Below are 19,584 nucleotides of genomic sequence, written 5' to 3' on the forward strand. Positions count from 1 at the left end.
ACTGGGTGATGACCAGAATACTCAAGGGAAAGGCAGCTATCAAGATGTGCCCAGGATATATCAACTAGTAAAATTTAGGTAATTAATGCTCTTGTCACATTCATGGTTTTTCACTCATCCTGCCTAAAACAATCTGCCATCCTATAGAACAGTACAACAGATGTCCAGAAGGAGCCCAGAATTTCATTTTCAGTAGAGATTAAAGCCCTTCAAATTAAAAAAAAAACACAACCCAAGAGGCTTTTAAAAAAGTTACCACATGAAATAGGGAATTTGGGTCCCAATAGAAGGATGAATAAGTAATAAGTAATATGTAGCTAAGTAATAGCAAGAATAAGCAAGAATGGTAGAATCAGTTGAATTCTCGCTTGCAATGTGGTTTCATTGTTCTGCATGTGTGCACATGCTTGCATGTGTATACACACACACATACGCATGCACACACAATCTCTTTGCATGTCGTCAAGATGTGCTACTTTTAATTCTGCTAGATGTGAAGCTGGGCATTGGTAAATTTGCTCTAGTCTGTCATTTTGGATTTAAACGATGATACTAATCCTCCTCAACAAAGATTAGAAATTGTCAAAAATTTTAACATGAAATTGTGCTGCCAAAAGGAAACATACATAAAAATGTTTTGTTGCTGCTTGGATATAAGAGAAAGGTAGCAAAAGGAACAATAATGTAATAGAATCTATATAACAGATCTTTAAAAAAAAAAAGTCCCCAGCATATTTCCACATCTAAAGTTTATTGCATGTTTTAATGCATCTTTTGGTTACTGTGTTTTTATTTGTCCCTTTTCTTTTCACATATTAATTAGATTTTTTTTCATTTGCTGTGGACCGTTTGACTTCTGTAGGTAGGTTTAACTGAATCCCTATAATTTAAATCAACTAGTTTTTGCTTGCTAACTAAAGTACCTAAAGTACCCTGATTTTTGCTATAAGATTTTTTCCATCCATTAACAATGCTCCTTCCCTCCTTCCCTCCCTTCCTCTTCAACTTTGCCCTTGGGCAATGGCCTAAATAAGTAGCCTCACTTGGGAACCCTTCTTCTGGGGCATCACTTAAATAAATCTTCCTCATAGACAAGTGGAGAGCAAGAGTTAAGTGGAATGGAAACCTGAAAGGGAATATGGGATGAGAGAGAAGCAGTGTGGCCTAGTGTATAGAGCATGGACCAGGGACTCAGAGGATTTGGGTTCTACTCCCAGCTCCACCAGTTGCCTGCAAGTCACTTAGCTTCTCTGGGCCTCACTTTCCTCATCTGTGAAATGGAGATGAAATACCTGTTTTCACTCCCTCTTAGGCTGTGAACCCCATAACAGGCATTGGATCTGATCTGATTTTCTTGAATCTACCCAAGCACTTAGTACTGTGCTTGACACATCAGTCAAACAATCAGTTGTGTTTATCCCAGTCTTACTGTGGGCAGATCACTCTACTAAGCGCTTGGGAGGGAAGAAAAGATGGAGGATCAGAAACCCAGAGTTCTATTTTGAGGCTTTCCAATGAATGTCAAGTGATCTTAAAAAATTCCCTAAATTTCACTATACCTAGGATGTATATTAATTGACCTGTGGATACTGCTTGGTGAACTAGACAGAAAAATACAATAATAACTCGGCACAAGCATTGCGATTCAATGGGAAAAAAATTTAGGGTTTCAAGAACATTTTGGGTTCAACAGTGGGAGGGTGCACTATAACAGAGTTGGTGGATATGTTCCTTGCCTGCAACGGCGGGGAGGATACAGATGTTAATATAAATAAATTAGAGATACATACAGAAGTGTTGTAGCCCTGAGGGAGGGGTGAATAAAGCATGCAAATCCAGGTGCAAGAGCGATACATAGTAAGCACTTAACAAATGCCACTGTTATTGTTATTACTGAAGGATGGAGGAGTGGAGATTAAGGAGGTGGTGGTTTTGTGGGAGAAAGAGAAGTTTTTGTTTATCCATTTTGTGACAAAGTGTGGGAAGAAGCAGTTTTCTTAGTTCAGTAATACCTATTGAGAACGGAGAACAGTTCCAGCTACTATACTCAGGGCAGTAAAATAGTTTTATCAAAACACCGAGCAGTCAGTAAGTACTGAATGGCCCTGATGCTGGCTTCCTTTTTACTTTCTATTTTCTAGGTAGGAAAAGGTAAATGAGTACTCAGTCGTATTCTCCTCAGCAAGAAAGCAGTGTGCCCTAGTGGATAGAGCAGAGGCCTGGGAGTCAGAAGGACCTGTGTTCTAATCCCAGCTCTGCCACTTGTCTGCTGTGTGACAACCTCAGTAACTTCTCAGGGCCTCAGTTACCTCATCTGTAAAATGGGGATTAGGACTGTTAGCCCCATGTGGGACATGAACTGTGTTCTACCTGATTACTTTGTATTTATCCCAGCACTTAGAACAGTGCCTGGCACATTGTAAGGGCTTACAAATACCATAAAAATGATTGAATTTACTTAAAATTATTAGAATCTGAAAAAATGCCATAGTCCTATGTTGCTCATAATCATGTTAAACGGGATTCCTTTTGCTCCCATAAAAATATGTTTCTCCTAGCTTATGATTAAGTTAAAATGGTATGTTCCTAGCCATTGACCAAGTTCCCCAATAACAGCTATTCAATTAATTTTGCCCTCATTGAATGGATTCTCCTGTCTTTCATAGAAATTGGGAGTATAAAGAATGATCCAGATAAACTAATTCATAATAGGCTGAGAGCATAGCTTTGTTGCTAGTAAATTAGCATGACTTATCTGTATTAACCATCTATAATAAAAACAAGCATTTGTTTTATGCTTATGTGGAAAGAACTGTATTAATTTGGGGTTTGTCATTTTTTGCTCACTGCAGATTCAAACCTTGAGTACAGTTTATCAGATGAGTACTGCAAAAATCACTTTTTGGTGGGTTTACTTCTGAGGGAAGCATCTGTTGCTCTTCAAGACAACTATGATATCAGATCTACGGCCATCAGTGTTTTAAAGAATCTTTTCATCAAACACGCATTCGACACACGATACCAGCATAAGGTAAGGGGTTGGTAATCTATTTTCTGCAATATAAGACATGAAATTTGAGTTTTTTGTAGATGTTTAAATCATTGTAGACATTTCTAAACAGGCTGCGGACAACATAAACTTTAAAAATAGGTGAATTTTTTGTTGTTTTTTAACTTCTGACTCCTTGTGGCCATTTTGGAATTTTAGGGGTTAAAGAAAATGACTCTAGCCTGGTGAGTTCTAGCCCAGTTCTAGGTGTGCATGTACTCTACTCTCCACTCGGGAGAGTGAAACAGCGGGGTCTAGTAGAAAAAGTCAGACAACCTGGGTTCTCTTCCCAGCTCCACGACTTGCCTACTCTGTGACCTTGGGCAAGTCACTTCACTGCTCTCTGCCTCAGTTTCTTCATGCTTTCCTACTACAACACAGCTTGCACACTTCGCTCCTCTAATGCCCCTACTCACTGTACCTTGATCTCTATCTTGCTGCCGTCCCCTCACCCATGTCCTGCTTCTGGCTTGGAATGCCCTTCGTCTTCTTACCTGATGGAAGATCACTCTCCCCTCCTTCAAAGCCTTATTGAAGGCACATCTCCTCCAAGAGATCTTCCCTGACTAGGCCCTCATTTTCTCTTTTCCAACTCCCTTCAGTGTCAGCCTTGAACTTGGACTTGCACCCTTTATTCACTCCTTCCTCTGCCCTGCAGTACTTATGTATGTATCCATAATTTATTTATATTAATGTCCATCTCCCCCTCTTGTCAGTAAGCTCACTGTGGGAAGGGAACGTGTCTACCAACTCTGTTATATTGTAGTCTTCCAAGTGCTTATTACAATGCTCTCCACACAGTAAGCGCTCAATAAATACCACTGATTAAGTGTAAAATGAAGATTCAGTACCTGTTCTCCCCCATACTTAGACTGTGAGCTCATAACAATAATAATAATACTAATAATTATGATATTTGTTAAGCGCTTACTATGTGCCAGGCACTGTACTAAGCTCTTGGGTGAGGCACAGAGAAATGAAGTGACTTACCCAAGATAACACAGCAGACAAGTGGCGCAGCAGGGATTAAAACCTACGACCATATTCTATCCACTATGCCATGATATGGGACAGGGCCTGTGACTGACCTGATTATCTTGTATCTACCTCAGTGCTTAGCACATAGTAAGTACTTAACAAATACCACAATTATTATTACTATTATCTTACTCTGATGCTTTTTGGCTCTAGTTCTGGGTGAGGATTTAGCAGAGTGGGAAACAGGGTCTATGCCACAGGCCCATTTGAAAGAAAAATAATCAAATACCAAGGTCACCTTCTTTGCCAATATTTTATGCAAAACTGTGTACATTGAGTTGGTTTCAGACTCTTGATTTGCGTACGCTCCTGAAATCTCTAAATGTAAAATTGAAAGTGTCGCCATCTTAGTCCTGAGCCAGAATCGATCTTGGCTCAGAATTAATCCTCAGCTGTGTGACTGAGTGAGCGCTTAGCGTTCAGACATGAACCTAGCATCCTGCCACCCTCACAGTCCCCTGCTGTACAGGTGTGAGAGAGGGGCCCACATAGCCTGAGGGAGCAGGTTTGGGGTGGGGAGGCAGGACAATCACATCTCTTCCCTCTCTCTCTTGTCTACCTGACTGGCCCCCTTACTGCCATATTGCCAGTGCCCAGCTCCACGCCCTACAGGAGCATTTTTGGGGGTCACAGGGAGGTGGGAGTTTGGGCACCAAACCTATCCCTCTTCTCTGCCTGGTAGGCCAACACTGCTGACTGCACAGAGTTCCTGGCCTAGGGTATGCAGAAGCCAGCAGAGAGAAGAACTCTGGCAGCCAGCAGTGATGGCAGCCCCATGTACAAGCCCCACAAGAGCCTAGCTATACTAGCCACAGACAGAGAGAGAAACGGCGTAACCAACCGCCACCTGCTCATCTTTCCTGTTTCAGCGATTGCCCCAGTTACTCCAGGCAGCCATTAGTAATGGTCTCTCTCTTTCGCCATCCCTGCCACTGCTGCTCCTTTGGTTGAGAACGGATCTCTTGATGAATATGTTTCTCTCTTGATTGAGTGCTATGTGCTTATGTGACCGGGAGAATTGTTCTGGGCCACACAGACCATGTGATGATGATGATGATAATGGAATCTGTTAAGCACTTGCTATGTGTCAGGCACTCTTCTAAGTGCTGAGGTAGTTAAAACGTAATCAGGTTGGACACAGTCCCTGTTCCACATGGGGCTCACAGTTGTAATCCCCATTTTACAGATGAGGTAACTGAGGCACAGAGAAGTGAGTGACTTGCCCAAGGCCACACAGTAGACAAGTGGCAGAGCCAGGATTAGAACCCAGGTCCTTTTGATTCCTAGACATGTACTCTATCCACCAGGCCATGCTGCCGCCTATGTGTTTATACATGCCTCACTCACTCTCTCCTTGGCAGTTTGGGAGTAGAAGATTGGACCATATAAAACCCATGCATACTTATATATTAATTGATACCTACCTCCCTTCAACTCACAAACACTCAAACAACCCTCAGCATACTCACCTCACACCCACATTACCCACAAATGTGTAACTAACACACTGCCAAAAGTTTATGCAAGTCCATACACATTCAGGAAACATGCCCAAGCAGGTCCTTGCAGAATCATGCTTTCACATGGACCGAGAATCAGAGTTCTCAAGCTGGGATACAGGTAGGCCCTATGCATTGGGTCACAGAAACACACAGAGACACAGTCACCCTCACAAAACACGCATGCACATATATTGTACTCTCCCAAACTCTTAGTATAGTGCTCTGCATACATTAAGCGCTCAGTAAATATGATTATTGATTAACAAAGAGACCATACTTCGTTACTAGTACAGTGATTCCATACTAGGCTAGAAGGGAACTGTGACAGAGAATCAAGGAGGAAGGAAAAACAGAAACTGAAATGAAATGAGAAATATCTTGTTTATCCAACCTGGGCAAAGACCAAATATTTCTATTAGTCATACTTAAATCTAGTATCCGGGACATATAAAACTCACTGTAGCTTTTTTATTTTTACAGCCTCGTCTCTTAGAGCTATTTTCTAATCTAATATACTGGGGAAGCAGCATGGCCTAGTGAATAGAGCACGGGCCTGGGAGTCAAAAGGCCATGGGTTCTTGTCCCAGCTCCACTACTTGTCTGCTGTGTGATCTTGGGCAAGTCACTTCACTTCTCTGTGCCTCAATTCCCTCATCTGTAAAATGGGGATTAAGACTGTGAGTCTCATGTGGGTCATGAACTGTGTCCAACCTGATTACCTTGTATCTACCCCAGCGCTTAGAACAGTGCCTGGCACATAGTAAGTGCTTAACAAATACCCTTTTATTTATATATAAAATACAAAGCTTTGGAGTTGTCCATTCTGGCTTTTGTGGGCCCAGATTTCAAGATTGAATTATATACTTATGGTTAAATAAACCTTTTTAATGGAAAATCCTACTTACCAATTAGAAAATAGCAGTTGCTTAAATGTATAGGCTGTTGGAAGCAATACTGAATTCTTGCCCTGCGTTCCTTTGGATGAAGTAATGTTCAGGGAAGCCATTGAATGTAAACTACTTGAAGTTTAATAACGTTGCTCTGCAGCTCTCTGATCTGAGATAAGGAAAGAATATTTGAGTTTGAGTCTGTTTTTTCTTTCATTGTTAAATTGCTGAAATGAACATTTTATTTTCCTTTCCTAATATAGGACTTATCCTTCTGTTTGCCATAATATAGCTTAAAATTTACATGATGTCATTTTCCTACTCTTCTGATATAACTTGGAAGTGGATTAAGAGCTAGATTTTTTAGCTTGGCAAATGCATTTCCAGTTGCCTATTATGACCAAAAAATATATCTTGGTCGCCACAGTCAGTAGTAGTATCATTTTACTTTCATGTTTAGGTTTGAAAACAACTCCTAATTTACAGTCAGTTAAATTTGTTGCCCTCAACCCTAACCACTTTGTTCTTTACTCTTCTCCTTGTCAGGGAAATTCCATGCTGTACTTCTGAGGTTCTGTACTTTCCAGAATGACCAATGAAGTTATTGCTATTGTTAGGGATGTTATTGTGCAACCAAAGTCCTGACAGTAGACACTGTTGGAACACACTTTGCTGACACTGTGCCCGAAAGAACACAGAGAGTTTGTGTAATTTCCTTCCCTGGATATTAGGGAAGCACCATGGCCCAGTGGATAGAGCACGGGCCTGGGAGTAAGAAGGCCCTGGGTTCTAATTCCAGCTCTGCCACTTGTCTGCTCTGTGACATTGGGCAAGTCACTTTACTTCTCTGCGCCTCAGTTCCCTCATCTGTAAAATAGGGATTAAGACTGTGAGCTCTAGCTGGGACAAGGACTGTCCAACCTGGTATTAACCCCAGTGCTTAGTACAGTGCCTGGCTCATAGTAAGCGCTTAACAGATACCACAGTTATTATTATTATTAGACACTGCTGTACTGTTTTAGGTGTAACAGCTACCGCACTGAAACGGCCAATGGCGGGAGGCCCAGGGATGACTCTGGGGCCAGCCACCGGCTCCACGGTCATACCCTCTCTCTGCCCGGTGGTCTCTCCCTAAACATTCATTTTAAGCCAAGCATTCAAGTGTGTAAGTCCTAAATAGATGTTTCAAGCCAGAAGTCATCTCAAAAGATGAGCCTGCCCAACCCAGGCAGGTCAGCCATCGTCCATGTTTGGAACTCTTATGAAAATGGTCATGATCCCAGCAATGTATCCAGTTGTTGAATCTACCCCAGCACTTAGAACAGTGCTTGACACGTAGTAAGCACTTAACAATGCTATTATTATTACTGTAATTATTATGCAGATTTATCTGCCTGGCTAGGCCCAAAATCAAAAGATCACTCCCCAAATCCAGGCAGACCTGAGAGAACAGAACTGGAGTGATCCCAGCCACTTATACAGTTATTGCTGCTAAGCTTTTCAGGCCCAACCTAGCCAATTCCCGGGTGGCAGGCCCCACCTCCTATCACTAGTAGTAATATTAATTAGTGAGAAGCATCATGGCCTAGCGGATACAGCATGGGCTTGGGAGTCAGAAGGGCATAGCATGGCTTAGTGGAAAGAGCACGGTCTTGGGAGTCAGAGGCTGTGGGTTTGAATCCCGACTCCTCCACCTGTCAGCTCTGTGACAGCTTTGGGAAAGTCACTTAACTTCTCTGTACCTCAGTTACCTCATCTGTAAAATGGGGATTAAGACTGGGAGCCCCACATGGGACAACCTGATAACCTTGTATCTACCCCAGTGCTTAGAACAGTGCCTGGCACATAGTAAGCACTTAAGAAATGCCATTATTGTTATTTTTATCCCTACTCTGCCACTTGTCCGCTGTGTGTCCTTTGGCAAGTGACTTTGCTTCTCCATGCCTCAGTTACCTCATTTGTAAAATGGGGTTTGAGACTGTGATTCCCACATGGGACAGGGACTGTGTCCAACTCGATTTGCTTAGTACAGTGCCTGGCGCATAGTAAGCATTTAACAAATACCATCATTATTAGCCAGCATTTAGAACAGTGCTTGGCACATAATAAGCGCTTAACAAATACCATCATTATTAATAATAGTAATTAAGCACCTACTCTGTGCTGAGTACTATGTTAAGTGCTGGGGAAAAAAAATTCAGAGATGGGAGGTAGTCACCAGTCTCCGGCCTTCCGGGGACTCACAACCTAAGAATAAGGTAGGGAAGGATTTGGCGACAGGCACAATAGGAAAAATGAGCAAGTTTGGGGGACCTGTCAGGTCTCAGCCTGCTGCCATTTCCCACTGCAGCTTGAACTGGAAGTTGGAGTGAGAAGGGATGGGGGGACAGGCTCGGAGCTGAGCGCTGGTGAAGCTGACTCATGGAGCTCTCCCTCCCCAGCTCCCTCCAGTCGGTCATAATTATGGAGCGTGTCACTACCAGAATGATTACAGTTGGAGAGTGGGGCGTTCTGGGAGAGATGTGTCGTTATGGGTCGGAAACGACCCGGCCCTTCCTGCCGCAGCTCCCCTTTCCCTGGCCACTCCCATTATGCCAGTGCTTCCCCCAACCCCACCTCCTGTTAAGACTGTGAGCCCGTTGTTGGATAGGGATTGTCTCTGTTGCCGAATTGTACTTTCCAAGCACCTAGTACAGTGCTCTGCACACATTAAGTGCTCAATAAATACTATTGAATGAATGAATGAAACGACTCAACGGCGTAAGACAAGACAGTATGCAGAGCACTGTACTAGGAGCTTTGGAGACTACAATATAACATATACATTCTCTGCCCAGAATGAGCGTACAGTCTAGAGGGGGAGACAGACATTAATATAAATAAATAAATTACAGATGTGTAATGTATAAGTACTATGGGGCTGGGATGAGGGATGAATAAAGGGAGCAAGTCAGGGTGATGCAGAAGGGAGTGGGAGAAGAGGAAAAGGAGGGCTTAGTCAGGAAAAGCCTCTTAGAGGAGATGTGCCTTCAATAAGGTTTGAAGCAGGGGTGAGTAATCGTCTGCCGGATGTGAGGAGGAAGGGCGTTCCAGGCCACATTTCTCCTTCCTGGGCGCTTTCAACCAATTTGGCAACTCCTCCCAACTGCCTTTGAAGGGCAGTTCAGCCTGAAGGTGCCTGTTACGGGGCTATGGACCCTATAGGAACTTAGAGCTTGATGAAGATCTTGCTGATAATTAACTAAGTATCCTATCAAGGCCTTGTGACTGGGGATGCATTTTCAGAAAGGGATTTGTAAGAACAGTGATAATAATTGTGGTATTTGTTAAGTGCTTACTATGTGTCAAACACTGTGCTACGTGCTGGGGTAGATAATGTTGGTATTTGTTAAGCGTTTACTATGTGCCAAGCACTGTTCTAAGCACTGGGGTAGACACAGGGGAATCAGGATGTCCCACGTGGGGCTCACAGTCTTAATCCCCATTTTACAGATGAGGTAACTGAGGCACAGAGAAGTGAAGTGACTTGCCCACAGTCACACAGCTGACAAGTGGCAGAGCTGGGATTCGAACTCATGACCTCTGACTCCAAAGCCCGTGCTCTTTCCATTGAGCCACGCTGCTTAGCAGAAGCTCATTGTGGGCAGGGACTCTGTTTAGCAACTCTCTTGTATATGTACAGTGCTCTGCACACAGTAAGCGCTCAATAAATACCATTGATTGGGTGATTGATTAGATATAGTCTCTGGCCTGCATGGCGCTCACAGTCTGAGGGAAGGAGGGAGAAGAGGGTATCTTACCCCCATTTTACAGGTGAGGAAACTGAGGCCCAGAGAATATAACTGACTTTTCCAAGGTCACCCAGCAGGCACATGGCAGAATCAGGACCAGAGCCAAGGTACCCTGACTCCTGATTCCCTGAAAGTCCCGGGACCTTCCACAAGGCCCTGCTGCTGCCAGCTCTAGTGGAAACTGTAAGCTTTTTCTAGTGTTTATAAAGGGCGGTGATTCCTGGGCACGTTAAGCTAATTCCCTGTTTCAGCCACAGTATTCTAGATAATTTCATGGTTGGTCAGTGACTATAAATCATACACTGATAACTTTTGATGGTAATTGTCTTTCAGAATCAACAGGCCAAAATAGCTCAGTTGTACCTTCCGTTGGTCGGAGTGCTCTTAGAAAACACCCAGCGACTTGCCGGCCGTGAGACCACGTATTCTTGCACCGCCGTCTCTAATTCTGTGAGTCTGGATTCTTTGATTTGTGTCTCTGTATATTTCACATACTTTCTTTCTCCTCTGTCCTTCGTCCTGTTTTCTTTATTATGTCTTGAAGCTTTTGACATGCTGTCCATTATTCAGTTTTCAAAAATTATGGCATGTTTTCCTTTAATAGCTTAATTTAGGGCATTTTCCATTCGACGAGCTTGTGAACATCTCTGCCGTACTACGTGAAGATCTTTTCCCTCCTAGTTTTGCCATTTTGTTTACTCTTTAATGAGTCCACGTGTATCTTGCCTGGAAAATTGCTCAGAAAAGGAACAGAGTTCTTTTACCAGAAGTCAGGCCCCAGGGATTAGCTTTCCTTTTCCTCCCTCTTGGCAGCCTCCTTCTGGACACTTCTTGACCCCATTGGCCTCCTTCCTTGTAGACTCTTGGAGCCAAGTTATTCGTAGTTCATCCCTTTTCTGCCCCTCCCAATCCCAGTCTGTAGCCTTGCCTGCAGGGATTTGGAACCAAGCTGAGCACAGATGCAGAAGCACGTCCAAGCTCCAACACGTGAAGCAGCTGGTAGCAGAGAGCACGTTCTCCAGTTCTTTTGACTGCAGCGGCTTGTGGCTGGGCTGGAATTCACAGTTGTGACATGGAACCTGCATTTTCCAAGGCTTACTAATTCATTCGTGAACACTGATTGGTTTCTGATTCTAACCGGAGTGATGGGAAGAGTAGGATTGGTTGCAAGAAGCTGGTGTCCTAATTTCCAGTCTGGAATTCTTCTGCTGATATAGAAACGCATTTAAATGACCTTAGACCTCTGCTTTTCAGGCCTCCAGAGATGAGTTTGTGTGTGGCTTCACCTCACCCTCAAATAGAGCGAGTCTTATTGGCGACAAAGACACAGGTAATTAAGCCCCTTAAATTGTTCTTTAAGTAAGAAGATCAGTCTCGAATGTGAATGTAAGCCTAGCTGGTTCCTTTACCACGGCAGTATGGTTTGTTCATTTCCGCCGCATGGGAGGTCCATGAGAAGTATGCCCTGGATTCTTGGTTTGGAACAGAGGTGGTCAAGGTTTGGCTCTCAAGCCAATCCTGGCTCTTCTTATCACCAGATGTGCCTCTCAAGCTCACTCTGAGGGGCCCGTTGCCTCAAAGGACTGGGCATTGTGAGGAAAACGCCACTGGTTTTGTCGCCACAGCTTTTGTGCAGGAAAGGGGTTGAGGTGGGCCAAGATGGCAGCTCCACTTCTTGCTCTTAGCCGTTGGGTTCTGGCTCCACCCAAGGGGCTGGTGGGGTTCCTGTGGCCCCCATCAGTGACAGGGCGAGCCGGAGCTTCTCTCACCCCCTTTCCACAGATTCTACCCCCCGGCCTCACACCAGTGCAAATGGGAGGGGGATTGTTCACCCCCAAGTGTGCTATGTGTACTGTAAGCAGTGGCGGATGGGCTACACATTCTAGGGCAGGAGGTGCAAGCAGCCCTGTGCCATGTGTGTTTATCACGGCCCCTGTGTGCACTGAAGAAAAAGATTCACCCCCAAACTCACCCCAGCACGCCAAAGGTTTGAAGCACTCAGTGGCAGCAGCACAGTGATAGGAGGAAGTGATGAATGAGGCTGCAGGCACAGTGCTTTGTACCCCTTGCTCCCATCCTCCTCCCTGCCTAAACAAAAAGAATTAGGAGTAAGTTTTCTCTCTCTCTCTCGCTCTCTTTCTCTCTCTCTCTCCATTATTCTCTCCTTTGCTTTCTCTCACCCCTCCTCACTATTTCTGTCCTCCTCTTTCTCCTCTCCTTGAGCCAAGATCCCGTTAGAAAATGGCAATATAAGTACATTATTAAGTTACATTTTTTCTTATCTCATATTTACCACTCCACAATGAAGTAAACCACATTCACGTGGGTTTAAATTGTATGATTGACTCTCTGTGAAGCAAATGTTCAGAGACTTCATTTTGTTCAGCTCCTCTGCACAACAGAGTTGTTGAGCCCTGGTTGGGAAGATGAAACCTTCATTCATTCAATAGTATTTATTGAGCGCTTACCATGTGCAGAGTACTGTACTAAGCACTTGGAATGTGCAATTCGGCAACAGATAGAGACAATCCCTGCCCAATGACGGGCTCCCAGTCTAAACGGGGGAGGCAGACAACAAAGCAAAGCAAAGCAGAACAAAACAAAAACAAGACAACATCATCAAGATAAAATCAAGGGGATGTACACCTCATTAACAATATAAATAGGGCAATAAATAATATATACAAATGAGCACGGTGCTGAGGGGAGGGGAAGGAGGAAGGGAGAGGAGTTGGGGGGAGGAGAGGGGGAGCAGAGGGAAAGGGGGGCTCAGTCTGGGAAGGCCTCTTGGAGGACGTGAGCCTTCAGTAGGGCTTTGAAGAGGGGTAGAGAACTAGTTTGGCAGATGTGAGGAGGGAGGGCATACCAAGACAGCGGTAGGATGTGGGCCAGGGGTCGATGGCGGGATAAGCATGTACGGGGGACAGTGAGGAGGTGAGCGGCAGAGGAGCGGAGTGTACGGGGTGGGCAGTAGAAGGAGAGAAGGGAGGAGAGGTAGGAGGGGGCAAGGTGATGGAGAGCTCTGAAACTAAGAGTGAGGAGTTTTTGTTTCGTGTGAAGGTTGATAGGCAACCACTGGAGGGTTTTGAGGAAGGGAGTGACATGCCCAGAGCGTTTCTGTAGGAAGATAATCCGGGCAGCGGAATGAAGAATAGATTGTGGTGGGGAGAGACAGGAGGAAGGGAGATCATAGAGGAGGCTGACGCAATAATCCAGTCAGGATATTATGAGAGCTCGTACCAGCCCGATAGCCATTTGGATGGAGATAGCCGTTTGGACGGAACGGCTTTATGTTATTTTGGGGGAGTTCCTTGCAATCTCCCTTTAGATGGGGAAATGAGAATTCCATGGGCTCTGTTTGCCATTAATCACTGGGAATGGAGGCCCTTCCCACCTTCTCCCCTTCTCCCAGCCTGTTGCCTCGTGACCTCTTCTAGGAGCCAGTGGGTGAGCCAGACAACCATGACCAGGCTTTGGCCTGTGCCTCAGCTTTCCCATTGAGAGTTCTGAGAAAACCAATCGATAGGCCACAGCAGGCAGAGAATGTATTCAGGCAATCAATCAGTGATATTAATTGATTGCTTACTGTATGCACAGCACTATACTGAAGCGCTTACCCCAGGCCTCTCTGGCCTCACACCGCCTCTTCCCTAGTCACATCCTTGCCGATCCAGGCTCTTCAGAGTTTATGCAGGTCTTCTGTGGGCATGAAGAGTCTCAGCGTAGGCGGGGGTTGTGGCAGGGGTGGGAGCAGGATTCTTCTTTGTATGAACCCATCGGGGGGCTACTGTCGAACTCAACAGCAAAACCTCCTCTGTCATTTAAGCTGCAGGGGAAGTTTTTATCGCAGTCAAAGGAAGACGTAAGACCCCCAGGTTCTAATCCTGGCTCTGTCACTTGCCTGCTTTGCAACCTCGGGCATATTGTAACCATTTCTACCCCTGGTGGAGGGGAAGAGTTAACCATCATCTATCTGTGGTGGGAATCTGCAAGAAGAAAAGAGATTGCATCTTCTCCCGTGCTTTGCACACTTATATTAACATGGCATCCTAGCATAGAGTTCACACCTAAGGCCCCAGAGCCTAACTTGAGGACGAGCCAAAGGGAAGGGTAACTTTGCTCCTCTGCATCTCCCTAGCAACTTAATCCTGGTGAGCTCATTGTTAGGAAGCAGAGCATGTGATGATGCAGCCTACAATTGCTTAGCCAGGATTATCGGCTTGGAGCTGGCAGAACACAGGGAAGCAGCATGGCCTAGGGCAAAGAGCACGGGCCTGGAAATCAGAGGATCTGGGCTCAAATCCTGGCTCCGCCACTTGCCTGCTGTATGACCTTGGGAAAAAAGTCACAACTTTTCTGTGGCTCAGTTCCCTCACTGTGGATTCAATACCTGTTCTCCCTCCTACTTAGATAGTGACCACCGTGTTGAATCTGATTATCTCGTATCTACCCTGGCGGTTAGTATATTGCTTGGCACATAGTAAGCTCTTAACAAATAGCACAATTATTATTAACGGTACTTCCAGCCAAGTCATGGAGGGTGTGGAAGGAACGTGTTCTTTCCTCTGTGGTTTCAGGGAGTAGGCTAGGGCCTAAGGAGCGGGAAGCCAGGACAATTGCCCCCTTCCCTGACTAAGAGGCAAAGCCAGTGTATGTAAGATGGGTCTTTAGAACCAGTATGTCTGTGGGTTCAGTCTGGGAACACTGGGAGAGCAAACGTATGGAGCAGAAAAGCTGTTACCCGGAAGTATTAAACCCCTTAAACTCCTTAATCCCCTCCTACCCTCCAGGTGCCAGTGTCATATTGGCAGCAGATTTACCATGGGCCCAAAACCACCCTGAGAAGGCTGTCTAAATATTAATCTCATCGAATTTCTGTAGTAATACTTGTGTAGTTCTCTTTCCATTACTGACACTTAGGTTTTTTTCTTTCAGTTTATGGATCCTCGTTTCCAAATGGACACGGACTGAAGAGAGAAGACTCAAGAGGTTCAATGAGCACAGAAGGGGCAGCCAGTTCTCCTGATCAATGCAGCACGGGTGAAAATGTAATCCCCATTAGATTGCCTAGAAAGCATCAGAATCGGGGAAAGAGGTTAAACATATTTCCTTCCATCTCCCACAGTCTCAGGCATGGAAAGAAGGCTAATCCCCCAGCCTGGGTGCCATTTTGGTATTCCCTCTATTCTTGTATTTATCACTGGAATATTCAAAACAAAGAGGGAAGGCTAACTTTTTTCGATTCTTACAGAGCTGTAATTTCTGAGGCAAGCTGGTCTGGAGAAAGAAGTTTGAGGCTTGAAATGCTTTTGGGCATTTGATAGAAGGGCTCAACCCCGGGGGAATGATCCAACCTTTACTTTGCCATAGTTGATAAATGGGGGGCCCAGGACTTTTAAAAATGCTGACTTGTGTCCAACATGGTGTATGCCCCAGTTTCCCCACCAAATCCTTCCCAGTTCACGGAAGCCGTTTGGCTTGGTGGAAAGAGCACAGTCCTGGAGTCAGAGGACCTGCTTTCTAATCCTGGATATAACACTTGCCTGCTTTATGTTCTTGGGCAGGTCACTTCACTTCTCTGTGCCTCAGTTTCTCATCTGTAAAATGGGAACTAACTACCCATTTACCATGTGCCTCTTACCTTAGACTGTGACTTCTACAATGGACAAGGACTGTGTCTGACTGGATTATTGTCCATCTATCCTGCTTAGTACAGTTAAGAAGCACTTAACACATACTACAATTATTATTATCTGGGAAATAGGCATCTCGAGACAGCATTAAAAGAGGGCAGTAACTCCTCAGAGAGGGAGCCCACTGGTGGGTGCTTTGTCCCTTATGGAGAGTAGCCAGAGAGGTCATTTAGAGGTGGATGAAGCTCAGAAAATTAGTGTGACAGCATACGTTCCTGATGTTTAAAAATGCCCTCCGTGGTTTCTTTTCCATGCTATTGCGTGCTAATCCTCAGGACCACAGGGACAATTTGCATCGACTTCTCCAACTGGCTCATGAGCAGATACAGCGTTTGTTTGTCTTCAGAGTGTGGGGTGAAAATCTTCCCCATATGCTGAGGCTTTTATCTCTGAGGAAGCCTTAGGATCTTGCTAGAATGGAATGCATGCTAAAAGTATTTCTTGTGCTTGTTGTTTTCCTTAAATGAAAGGCTATGGAAATTCGTTTCCAAATGGTATGTTATTGTTTATCTTTAGACCCGAAGAAGTTCTACGAGGAGTAGTGTATCCCAGTACAACAGACTGGACCAGTATGAGATTAGAAGCCTCCTGATGTGCTACCTGTATATAGTAAAAATGATTTCAGAAGGTAAGTTGCTAGCATATTACAGAGCAAGGGTACTTAATCACCAGTATTCTCAGAGATTGTGGGATGACCAAGTGGACTATAATTTTGTGGGCATAGCTGGCGTCACTTGACAAACTCTTGAGGTATCCCCACAATCTTGGGCACTGCAGAATTTAATTAAATTTCTTTTCCCAAGGTTCTCCCTCCCTAATTTCTTGACTCTACCCCCATCCCACAGTATGATTTTTTTTTCTCCAGTACACTGAGGACCCTTGAATTTATTTTGTTCCCCGGCAAACTGGAGACAAAGGGGAGCAGCCTGGGACCCCTATTCTGCCTCACTCTCTGGGGTGAGCAGGAGGGGGAGTTGTGGCAACGTGGCTCAAAGATTGCTCCTCACATCTTTGGAGTAGCCCAAACCAAATTTGCTTGATTAAGAGTCAAAAGTACAATGTTGCCGGTTTATATTTGTTTGAGACGTTCCAACCCCAGGTTTCTGAAAAAGATCACTCCCAATTTAATACGGTAACTTTCCGTGACTGAATCAGTCAAACAGTGGTATTTATTAAGTGCCTACTATGTGCAGAGCACTGTACTAAGTTCTTGGGAAAGAACAATTCAGTCCCTTCCCATAAGGAGTTTACAGTCCGAATGAGCCAGATACGTGGGTCCCCAGGGCATGCCATTTCTGATCCTGGCAAGCTCCGGAAATTAATGTTTTCTTAATGTTCCCGTTTGTGCTGGCCTCACTGATTTCAACCAGATTCAGTAAATATGAAGAGTAATTGTATTTGGTTTGGTAGCTGTTCTCTAAGAGGATGTCTTTGTATCTTGGCAGGAAGGCCTCAGCCAGAAAGTCTGTAAAATGATATTTTTTTTTTTTGTAAAGAGCAGCAATAACAGTCCTTCGCTTCTCTGACACAATCAGTTGTGTCTGCTAGCCTTGAAGAAACTGTATGGCAAACTATGAAGTGGATTGCCATTACAGATATGTAAACCAACGGGAGGATCATTTTAGAGAATCTTTAGGCTACATCAGTTTTAGTTGGTCTGCCAAATTTGTGTAGGGCAACATGGAAGTCTAACTGAAACACACCAAAAGTTGCTGCTACTCTGCTACTCCTCTCTCTTTTTTTCTCTTCATGCTTCTCATTTATTTCCTTTATCTTCCTCTACCTCCATCCCTGAGACCCCCATTCTGTGTTTGCCTAGCTCTCTGGAAGGCCTCCATCCCATGCCCTTTCACAGCTGTTCTGCTCTTCTCTTCGCTGTTTAGTGTCCCGGGACCTGGAGCTTTATTCATTTTCCCCGTCTCTGCGACAGGCCAGATCCCATCCCTTTTCCTTCTCTCTTTGTTCTTGCCTATCTTCTGCTTCTTCATGAGCACAGAGTACTAAGAGAAGAACTGTATAAGTGCACAGAGTGTGTCATGGCAGAACTGTATGGTCTGTGTGGTGGATCAGTAGTTGGTCGCTGCATGAGCTGAGGAGCATGGCTCGTGCTCATATCTCCAATGTCAACTGCTGTGCAGTGCTTAGCTTGTCCTTTCATTAGCTTGTTTTCATCATTTTACTCTCAAACTATTTCTTGAATGCCCATTTATTTGCAAGACACTGTACAAGTTTCTGAATGGGTTTACCAAGACATGATCCTTACTCTTGAGGAGCTCAAGAAGCTTTCATTTGAAAAGGGGAGACAAAACTGACAATTCTAAGTCTGAAAAATGTTTGTATTTCCCCATCAGGTTCACAAAATTTATAATATATTATAAATATGGTATATTTATTAATAGAACAAGACGTGAGGCAGTTCTCTGACAAAATGAGTTTTAGGATTAAAAGCTCTAGCTAATAAAGTTTCAAAATGTGATAGTTTATTTGTTCATTTCATTTTCAGATACTCTTTTAACTTACTGGAACAAAGTATCTCCACAGGAGCTCATAAATATTCTGACACTTTTAGAGTAAGTATTTTACAGATATATGCAAATATAATTCTATTTTATTTTCATATTTTGGCTGAGTTCTTATAGGTTTGCTGAATCTGTGAGCTCGTTGTGGGCAGAGAAAGTCACTGTTTATTGTTGTATTACACTTTCCCTGGCACTTAGTACAGTGCTCTGCACACAGTAAGCGCTTAATAAATACAGTTGAATGAATGAATGAGTGAAGTTACTCTTATTGATCTTGTAGTTGTATTTCTAGACACTCAGTATATTAAAATTGGTAGTACAATCTCTCATAAGGGCCTTTTCACAGACAAAATTAGATAAATATGTACAGTAAAATACCGGAGGGAACAAATCCAATCTAAACAAAGTGAAAAGCCTGAACTGTAGAGTCATTTTTAAAATTTGAATGCTTACCATCTTTTGACTGTGAGCTTACTGTGGGTAGGGAATAGGTCTGTTTTTATATTGTACTCTCCCCAGCACTTAGGACAGTGCTTTGCACAAAATAAGCACTCAAGTATGATTGAATGAATGAATGTGCTGTGCACTGTACTAAGCACCAGGGTAGATGCAAGTTAGCCAAGTTCGACATGGACCCTATCCCACATGGACTCAGCATTTTAATTCCTGCTTTACAGATGAAGTAACTGAGGCACAGAGAAGGCGTGACTTGCCCAAGGTCACACAGCAGACAAGTAGTGTGGCTGGGATTAGAACGCAGGTCTTTCTGATTCCCAGGCCAGTGCTCTATCCACTAGATAACACTGCTTTGCATCTATACTTATCTGTCTTTCTGTAATAATAATAATAATAATATTGGTATTTGTTAAGCACTTACTATGTGCAGAGCACTGGTCTAAGCACTGGGGTAGACACAGGGTAATCAGGTTGTCCCACATGAGGCTCACAGTCTTCATCCCCATTTTACAGTTGAGGTAACTGAGGCACAGAGAAGTTAAGTGACTTGCCCACAGTCACCCAGCTAAGTGGCAGAGGCGGGATTCGAACCCATGACCTCTGACTCCCAAGCCCGAGCTCTTTCCACTGAGCCACGCTGCTTCTCTTG

At 44.2% G+C, this 19,584-nt stretch overlaps 1 protein-coding gene across 4 annotated transcripts in view; it reads left to right on the forward strand.

Moving 5' to 3' along the window:
- DOCK11 (dedicator of cytokinesis 11) overlaps nt 1–19,584 on the forward strand; it is a 155,233-nt gene that overhangs the window by 98,297 nt on the left and 37,352 nt on the right. For 3 of the 4 annotated variants that reach the window (XM_039912359.1, XM_039912358.1, XM_029067561.2), the window contains exons 31-37: nt 824–862; nt 2,853–3,031; nt 10,601–10,717; nt 11,522–11,597; nt 15,203–15,315; nt 16,477–16,588; nt 18,464–18,530. In XM_039912359.1, coding sequence (XP_039768293.1) covers nt 824–862; nt 2,853–3,031; nt 10,601–10,717; nt 11,522–11,597; nt 15,203–15,315; nt 16,477–16,588; nt 18,464–18,530 — 703 coding nt within the window. The remainder of the gene's footprint in view (nt 1–823; nt 863–2,852; nt 3,032–10,600; nt 10,718–11,521; nt 11,598–15,202; nt 15,316–16,476; nt 16,589–18,463; nt 18,531–19,584) is intronic. The other variant, XM_029067563.2, reaches the window with a different exon arrangement.

The sequence above is a fragment of the Ornithorhynchus anatinus genome, chromosome 6 (genome assembly GCF_004115215.2).
Source record: "Ornithorhynchus anatinus isolate Pmale09 chromosome 6, mOrnAna1.pri.v4, whole genome shotgun sequence".
Taxonomy (NCBI): Eukaryota; Metazoa; Chordata; class Mammalia; order Monotremata; family Ornithorhynchidae; genus Ornithorhynchus; species Ornithorhynchus anatinus.